General features: G+C 35.9%; 1 protein-coding gene across 1 annotated transcript; it reads left to right on the top strand.

The window, feature by feature from the left end:
- Positions 2,790–6,429, top strand: LOC109229504 (protein LATERAL ROOT PRIMORDIUM 1). Its single transcript, XM_019394968.1, has 2 exons — positions 2,790–4,465; positions 5,812–6,429. Exons 1-2 carry the CDS (start codon positions 3,727–3,729, stop codon positions 6,129–6,131), a joined length of 1,059 nt encoding a protein of 352 aa, XP_019250513.1. The 5' UTR covers positions 2,790–3,726; the 3' UTR covers positions 6,132–6,429.

The following is an 8,908-nucleotide window of genomic DNA, read 5'->3' as shown; positions in this document are numbered from 1 at the left end:
ACCCTGGCTTCTGCTTTCTTCGCGCCTGCATGGGCTGTGACGAATTTATCTGCCATTTCCTCGAACGTTGATATTGCTTTAGCCGGTAGCTGAGAGTACCATGTTAAGCCCCTCCTATCAACGTCTCGCCAAACTTCTTCAGTAGTACCGACGGTACCTGTTCTTTTGATAGGTCGTTGCCTTTCACAGCAGTGACGTAGTGGATCAGATGATCCTCGGGATCGGTGGTTCCGTCATATACCCTCAAGTATGGTGGCATTTTGAAGGTTTTTGGGGTGGAGTGAGGAGCAGCTTCTTCGGTGTATGGTTGTTCGACGAACCTTCCTACGTCGCGTTTTGGTAGCAACTTGGGAGCACCGGGGATCTTGTCGACCCTCTCCTGATGTTCCTTCATCTGACCGCGGAGCGCCTCATTTTCATTTTCTATTTCTTCCATCTTCTTTAAGATGGCTGTTAGCGTGCCATCGTTGGTTTGTGTCTCGATGGGTCTGTTATTTACCAGTGTAATTTCTGGTTCACCCACTGCCGTAATGGTACCTACCGTTGGTGTACATCCGACGTTATTTTGCAGTGGCCTTTCAACCAAGCCACTTAGAGCGCTTGTTAGCCATCTTTCCAGTAGCTCTTTGACCGCTGAGGGTGCTTCCGTGGTTGTAGATGTGGAAGCTTCTTTGTGTAAGATCGTCAGACCTTCGGATGGGGAAGGTGAGATCTCCGCACCTGGTGTGATGCTTGGGGTTTCATTCAGGATGCCATCGTCACAGGCCTCGTTGAGAGGGCCTAGGAGATTGGTAGTAACACCCAATATGGCTTTCGATCTTGTGTTGTTTTCGGCCATTTCCTGTTTTTGAGTGGTGTAGAGAGTGGTGGTTGGTTGATCTCTAGGTGGATACTATGGTTTTGATTCTCGAAATCCCCACATATGGCGCCAAATTGTTTGGCTCAAAAGTTAACGATGTACTTTGTAAGCGATAAAACAATCAAAAAATAGAGAAAGGGTAAATCGTAATCAAATATAATAAACCTAGAGATGCAAAGATGATAATATTGTTGTAGATCTAGTGTTGCAAAGATGATAATGTATGTTCATAAGATATTTTCGTCAGAAGTAGAGATATAGAGAGAGAAAGACAGAAAAGGAGAGAGCTGTATTAGATCAGCTGCCTCCTTTACAATGTGGAGGTCCCCTTTATATAATAGGAGACCTTCCTCGAACGAATCAAAAAGTTACAGAGATAGGTAGCGTCTCCCTAGTGTAAACGCTGAGTTCTAAACGACGTCGCTTTGGTCCTCACGACCGAGTCGTACCCGCTACGTTTAGTCGGCGTACACTCATTGGGCGTACCTACTGGCGTAGAGATACTGAAGGTCAAATTTGACCCTATACAAGTAGTAAAGATATTCTTTTGGTTTTTGTGGGCGAGGAGAAATCTTTTCTCATTTTTTATTACAATGTTTAGCAAGTAATTTACTTTATTTTTTAAATTATTAGTTTAACCTTTTATTAATAATTAAGCGATGCGTAGGGTAAGAACTTTTTTATTATCAATATATAAAAGTTAAAACTCTTTCGTTAGTTTATTTTTAATTTGTTTAACGCATTTGAAGTCCGATGCAGAGGCAGAGCTAGCATGCGGGATACAGATTCGGCCGAACCCAATAGCTTTGGTCCAAACCATGTATTTGTCTTATGAGGTATATAAAATATGTACAAATTGTTAATTAAGAACTCAGTACGTAACTTAAACGAACTATAATCACAAACTCCTAAACTTCAAATCATGGCTTCGTCTCTGGTCCGATGCATATCGAACTTGATTAATATGAATTCATGTCGTACACGACCTTACTGAAATAACAACAACATCAACAACAATAACAACAATAACATACCAGTGTAATCCCATAAGTAGTGTCAAGGGAAGGTAGTGTGTATACTTACTCTTATCCTGCGAAGGTAAAGATGATATTTCCAATAGACCTCGACTCCCCCCGTTCACTTTTAGCTGTCCACTTTTGGTTTTGCACTCCCTCTAGGAAAAATTGAAGTATGTATTTTACAATTTTATCCATAATAATGATAGTATTTTCAAAAGTCTTGGGAAATGATTTGGAAAATTAGTAGTTAGTGATAAATTAGGTAAAACAGAATAAAATATTATCTTTTTCTTGTTTAGTATAGTTGACAGGTATGAAAAAGTACTTTTAGTATAATGGACAAGTAAGGACCCGTTTGGCCATGAGTTTTGCCAAAATAAATTTGAGATTTATTTTCAAAACTCATGTTTGGCCATAAATTTTGCCCACATTTTGGCAAAATCCCAAATTCCAAACCCCAAATCCAAAAATCACCCCAATTGCTGATTTTGGGCCAAAATCCTAAAATTTGGGAATTATATACATGTTTTTCCAAAATAAAGTTGGGAAATATGGTTTGAAAACGTATGTCCAAACACATTTTCATCTTCAAACCAAATTTCACCCAAATCAAATTTTTCAAAACATATTTGGAATCTATGGCAAAGCGCTAGCTAAAATTAAACGAGGGACTATACTCGTGTAACATCTTCCTACCAATAAATTTTTATCACCAATGCAGTATAGTTTAATTATGTGTACATTTACATATAACAAAACTAGGTCAAGTGCTACAATTCTAGGTTAAGGTGGTAACATGCATTTTTTTTTTAACATAGAAAAAATAGAAATAGGGAAGTGTCAAGGGTAGGGAAAAGAAAAGAAAGCTAGACATGTGACTTTTTAGACTTTAGAGATAATGATGCAATAACTACAAATACAAAATGCTCCCTCTCCACTCCTTTCAACCCCAACCACCCCCTTTTATCTCCTTTCATCCCAAAACTATTCTCTCTCCAATAATATCAAGTTTATAGTTTTTTCAAAGAGAAATAGCAACAAAGAATCTCAGAGAAGGAGGCAAAAAGAGAAACAGTCTGATGATAAATAGAGAGAAAGTCCAGTTGCTATTTTAACAACAAGAAAGAAGAAAATTACACAAGAAAAATTATAGCATAGTGTGAGAAGAAGAAGAAGAAGAAAGAAAGAAAAGTTCCCAACTCAGGAAAGGTCGTTATTGAACTTTTTTTTGTTCACAAGAAAAATTAAAGGCAAATGTGACAGACTGTAGAAGAAGTATTAGTATAGTATCAGTAAAAACTCAGAAGCTGCAGCAGCAAGAAGAAGAAGAAGCAGCAGCAGCAGCAGCAGCCTCAGTACTCTGCCAACTGTTATTCACCAGTCAGTAATTAGAGCAAAATACAGACCTAAAGTCATACCCCATCAACTAGATCTCTTTTTTTCTCTCTAAATCTTTTATGAAAAAGAATTTCAGAAAGACCCCACATCTTTTTCTGTTTTGTTTTATTGTTCTAGTTGATCTCTAGATTTTCCAAGATTTTGCAACATCAACAGCTTACTTCTCTTGCTAGCTATTGTTTTTGTTGGGTAAAGGACAAAAAATATAGTAGAAGAAGAAGAAATCTGTTAAAGTCTGCAGCTGTGGCTACTGCTAGGAGACTGCTGCAGGCTTCAGATTCTGGAGCTTTTGCAGACTGGGTAGCTAATTCTTCTAATTCAGCTACTGGCGGTGCTGCTATTGGGGACCTATCTTTAGGTTTCAACGCTGGCACCACCATCGGTAGCGGGGGAGGAAATGGTCCTCACACCGCTGCTGGCGGTGGCGGCGGAGGAGGAGGCCATAGTGGTATGTGGTCTGCATCGTCTTCTCGACAGATGCACATCAACTATGGCCTCTCACCCGAAATGGGTATGTTTGTAGTACATCCCGCTTCATTTCACCACCACCATCATCATCAACATTCACATCAAGAAAATACCATCAATTTTGACCCGATAAACGGTTCCAATATCTCTACAACGAACACATCTCTTGGTGTTGGTGTAATTCCGCTTCTCACAGCAACTCCTTTAACGAACATGGTTAGCTTCGACGATCAAGATTTAGTCAGTAGAAATCGAGGAAATGATAACGAAGGTGGTGGTTTTCAGTTCTTTTCAAACCAACAACCTCAGAACTCTACGAATTATACCAAAAACAGTAACATTCTTGGTAGTGGCAATGGCAACAACAACAACATTGGTGGTTCAGTTTCATCAACAAGTTCAGCAACATGTCAAGATTGTGGAAACCAAGCTAAAAAAGATTGTCCACACAGAAGATGTAGAACATGTTGTAAAAGTAGAGGTTTTGATTGTACAACACATGTAAAAAGTACTTGGGTACCAGCAGCGAGAAGGCGCGAGAGACAACTAATTGGAGGTACTTCAACAAATGTAAATGTTGCTGCTGGTTCATCTTCTCAATCAACTTCAAGTGCTAAGAAACCTAGACTTGTTCATTCTCAAGCTACTACTACAGCTTCTCATACTTCTACTTCAAATACAACTCCTCCTAGAAGTTTTGATACTAGCTCTAGTCATCAAGGTAATTTTGCACATTATCTTCTACACATTAAGTTGTTACAAATATGTTATCTTATGTTAGTTTTAGTGATGGAATAGTTTTTTTTTTTTCCTCCCGGTGTCCGGTTCTCGCATTGGAGTCCGACTATATCCGGATTCGCGCCGCGTAAGACCCTATTCGGAGGAAGCACTCCCTACTAAGTATTTTTCCGTACCCCGGGTTCGAACCCGATACTTCTGGTGTGATGGAGTAGTTGAAATGTGTACAAACTGGCTTACAAATTTTTGTTAAGAAAAATGTTTAGTGTTAGTGTATATGATCTTCTAGCCCGACCCCTACCAAGATCAAACTTTTAAGAAGTTTTAGTACTAACAAACATCATGATTTTCTAGCCCCACCTCCCATCAACCCTAATATTTTAAGAAGTTTTTAGTACCATTGTAGTATATACATATGATCTTCTTTATCACCTAATGATTTTGAACTTTCAAGAAATTTTGGTATGAATTTAACTTATTTACACATGAAAAGAATTTATACAGTATTCATTTATTATGAACTGTCACATGCTTTTAGGTGATTTGATGTTGTAAAAGTAAATAAAGTTAAACTCTTAGGGGTTGTTTGGATCCAAAGAGGGTTATCTAGTGATTAATAATCACAGGATGATATTGTTATCCTACATCTAATGTAGGTTAATTAACATCAAGGTTTTAATATAAAAATTTGTACAAGTATTAACTGATATCTATAATTAAACATGGGATAAAATGCAATCTCAAATTCTATTTCGGGATTATACTCCTACTCCTTAGAATATTAGTTCTTGATGAAAAATAGTCAACTATGATTTTTTTTTTATTATTATTACTGCATGTCATTTATTTTCTGGTTCTTATGTTGCTCTTGTTATTTCTATGGTTTCTGTTGACGGTACTGATATATTGTCTCTTATCGTCTTTTCCATCTTCTTGAGCAAAGGGAAAATAGCCTCTCTGCCCCATCGGGGTAGGGGTAAGTTTTGCGTACACACTACCCTCCCTATATCCCGCTTATGGGATTTGACTGGGTTGTCGTTGTTGTTGTCTTATGTAATTTTTATTCTTATACTGTTCATTGTTTCTTTTGCTTCGATTTTCTTATTATCCTGTTGGTGTTAGTACATGCTGCTACTGCTTCTTTTCTAATCTTTCTTTGCGCGTCGGAAATAGTCTTTCTACCTTCTCAAGGCAGGGGTAAGGATGTATACATACTATTCTCGCCAGACTCCACTTATGCGATTATACTAAGTTTGTCGTTATTATTATTTATCATTTTCTTGAGTTTTTGTTTCATGCAAGTACATATTTTGTTGTATATTATTGTAGATGCAAGTTTTAAAGCCTCATTGCCAGGACAAGTGAGAGCACCAGCTGTATTCAAATGTGTAAGAGTAACTTCAGTAGATGATGGAGATGATGAATTTGCATATCAAGCTGTTGTTAGAATTGGTGGCCATGTTTTCAAAGGTTTTCTATATGATCAAGGAATTGAAGAAGGCAAAGATAATAATAATTATCCCAATTTTTCTGATTTACATTTGGGTGGCAGTGGTAATATTACTAATGATACTTCTGATCTTTATGCTGCTTCTACTGGTGGTGGTGGATTACTTGGTGGATCAAATTATGGTAACCAAATAAATTAAATGTTGTTAATTATTTATTCCTCTTAAAAAAAATATTTGAGGAAATGAGTATTTGTAACTGAATTAATTTTTTTTGATATTTTTTTTTATATTTTGTTATATGTACTTCTTTTGGTTCTTTGGCATTTAATTTTCAACAGAAAATAGGACTTCCAAAGAATAATTAATTTTTCCTTTTTATGGAAAATTTTGGAATCCATGAATTGTACTTTCTTACCTCTGATCTTGCTCTTTTGACTTATTCCTTTTTGGAATCCATGTATTTCTTAGTGTAAATTACTGTAGTTGGCTGGTTAAATTAAAGAAACTTCAAATCACATTTAATTGGTTATTTACTCGCCTTTTAAATGTTTTGTTTGCATTGAAATATTGGTAGAGATAATTTTGCTTGGACTCTCAAAAAATATAACCGATTGTATGTCGAATTCTTAATTCTTAAACGGCAGAATAGCCTAAATGGTATCCATACTTGTACCACTTTGTCATCCCGGTCCTTGTATTCAATGAAGTTTCATCCAGACACCTAAACTCAGTTAAAACATGTATTTTAAACCCCTTCGGCATTACGTGTTGGTCACTCGCCTGACATGGAGGAAATATCATGTACACATCAGATAAATTAATGCCACATCTTTATTTATTTAAAAATTAATTTTTAATAAATCAAATCCATCACCATCTTCCTATACTGCCGGCGACCCTTATCACCGAAAAATCGGAGTTCGCCTTCACCGTTTTGCTCTCTTTTCTCCTTTCTGAGCACAATCTCAAACCCCAATTCATATACATAAAATTCTTCAATTTTGATTAAAAAAAAATTTTATCTTGCAACAACGAGCAGCATACCATGACAAAAAACAAAGGACTTAGAATTTACAGAGACACAAGTGTACTCTTGATTTACAGAGACACAAAAAGGGGAACACAACCAACAAACAGCTACCGTCACTGGAAAACAAAGGACTACATCGCTGGAAATTAACCATTAGCGGACTCCACCACCTATTTCTCCACTCACCAGACTCCTGCGGAAAACCCATGACCACATTGGATTGATGAACACGAAAATTACTTGGCCATAACTTCTTGATATCTTTAAAAATTTTAACCCGATTAATAGATCTGTTTATTTAGATTCCCTAGAAGAAAATTCTTCTCTTTTTTATACTATTAATTTTATTGCTATATTACTTGGCCACCACCTGTTTAGTCTGTTGTAAACAGGAAAGAGGGGGGAGAATAAGATGGGGAGAAACAGAGGGAATAAGGACGAAGGGTTGGGAAATGGGTAGAGTACTTGGGTTGGGTTGGGAAATTAATTTACTTTTTTTCTTTTTTATGGTTATTCTTTATTATTTTTAGTATTTTTAAATCAAAATAAAAATATCCACTCTCATTTTTAGATCGTGTAATCACTCATTTTTCTGACTCAGCAAAATCAATGACACATAAGCTCAGTCAACGGTCAGAGGGATTTAAAATACATGTTTTGACTGAGTTCAGGTGTTTGGATGAAACTTCATTGAATATAGGGATCGGGATGACAAAGTGATACAAGCATAGGTGCCATTTAAGCTATTCTGCCTTCTTAAAAAGTAATTTATTTTTGAAAAGGATCTGATATGTGTAATGACAATGTTTTTAAAGAGCCTGTGCGACATAAGTTAGAGGTAGAATCAATAATTTCTTGACATTGATTATTTTATGAAAGCAACTTATATACACTACAAAGCAGACAATTTATCACAATTATTTTAAAGGTTTGTAGTTTCATTTATTATGAATGGTTACTTGTATTAATTTTATGTGGTTTGATAATTGCAGAATTTTTATATTATCAGTGTATAAAAGTTAAAGTAGGTGGATGCCGATATATTTTTAAAGTTACAATTGGAATACTCTCTATCTTTACATGTTAGAAGTAAGCATTGGAGCCGGACTATATTCGGACTCGTGCCGCGTAGGGCCCCATTCGGGGAGGAGCGCTCCCTATCAAGGATTTTCCCATGCCCAGGGCTCGAATTCGAGACCTCTGGTTAAGGAAAGAGCAGTCTTATCCACTGCACCACATCCTTTGGTGGTGGTTATATCACATGTTATTATAGATATACTTCACTATATTTCTTGATTAATCTACTATATTATGAGTAATCAAACATGCAAAGATAAAAGAATTGCTTAATTATAAGTTCATGTTACTTGGTATATATTTGATGGTGTGGTTTTATTGATCATTACTTGTCATTATTTCTTTTTCTCTTTATTGTTGAAGTAAACAATTACTATATTTATAGACTATTATTATCTGTTTTTTTGGGCAATAATTAATTCTCCACTTTACTGCTTCTTGTGCCTATTTTTCTTTTTCTTTTTTTATTTCTAATTCTTATCTTTAGCATGAAAATTTTGAATTTTACACTTTTGCTATTAGGCCTTTTGTTTAGTGATGTGATGTATTTTCTTTTAATGCATGAACCAGCCATCATATAAAATAAAATAATATTTGTTGCTTCTTTTTGTTCAATTTTCTTCCCATTTTTCCTCTTTAATCATGTTCTTTGCGTATTTTTCGGATTTTGTCGAACATTTCATCCCTTTTTTTCTTTCATTTGATGTAAGTGCTCTTTTGTCCCACTTGCCTTAGTAAAGATCAAATTGGTATTCAAACTGTTGCTTTACTCTACAATTATTTTCATTTTTCTTGACATTTGACACTTCCCTATTTGGTATTTAGTGAGGCTAGTTGACTTGCTGTCAATACAACATGATTCTTGAAA

The sequence above is a fragment of the Nicotiana attenuata genome, chromosome 7 (assembly GCF_001879085.1).
Source record: "Nicotiana attenuata strain UT chromosome 7, NIATTr2, whole genome shotgun sequence".
NCBI lineage: Eukaryota > Viridiplantae > Streptophyta > Magnoliopsida > Solanales > Solanaceae > Nicotiana > Nicotiana attenuata.
The sequence above is the reverse complement of the archived record's forward strand: the minus strand, read 5'-3'. Positions and strand labels throughout refer to the sequence as shown.

Excerpts from the sequence above, each read along its gene's own strand:
- LOC109229504 (XM_019394968.1), top strand. The coding sequence starts at position 3,727 with ATGTGGTCTGCATCGTCTTCTCGACAGATGCACATCAACTATGGCCTC. Across the intron at positions 4,466-5,811 it reads TACTAGCTCTAGTCATCAAG|ATGCAAGTTTTAAAGCCTCA; the intron begins GTAATTTTGCAC and ends ATATTATTGTAG.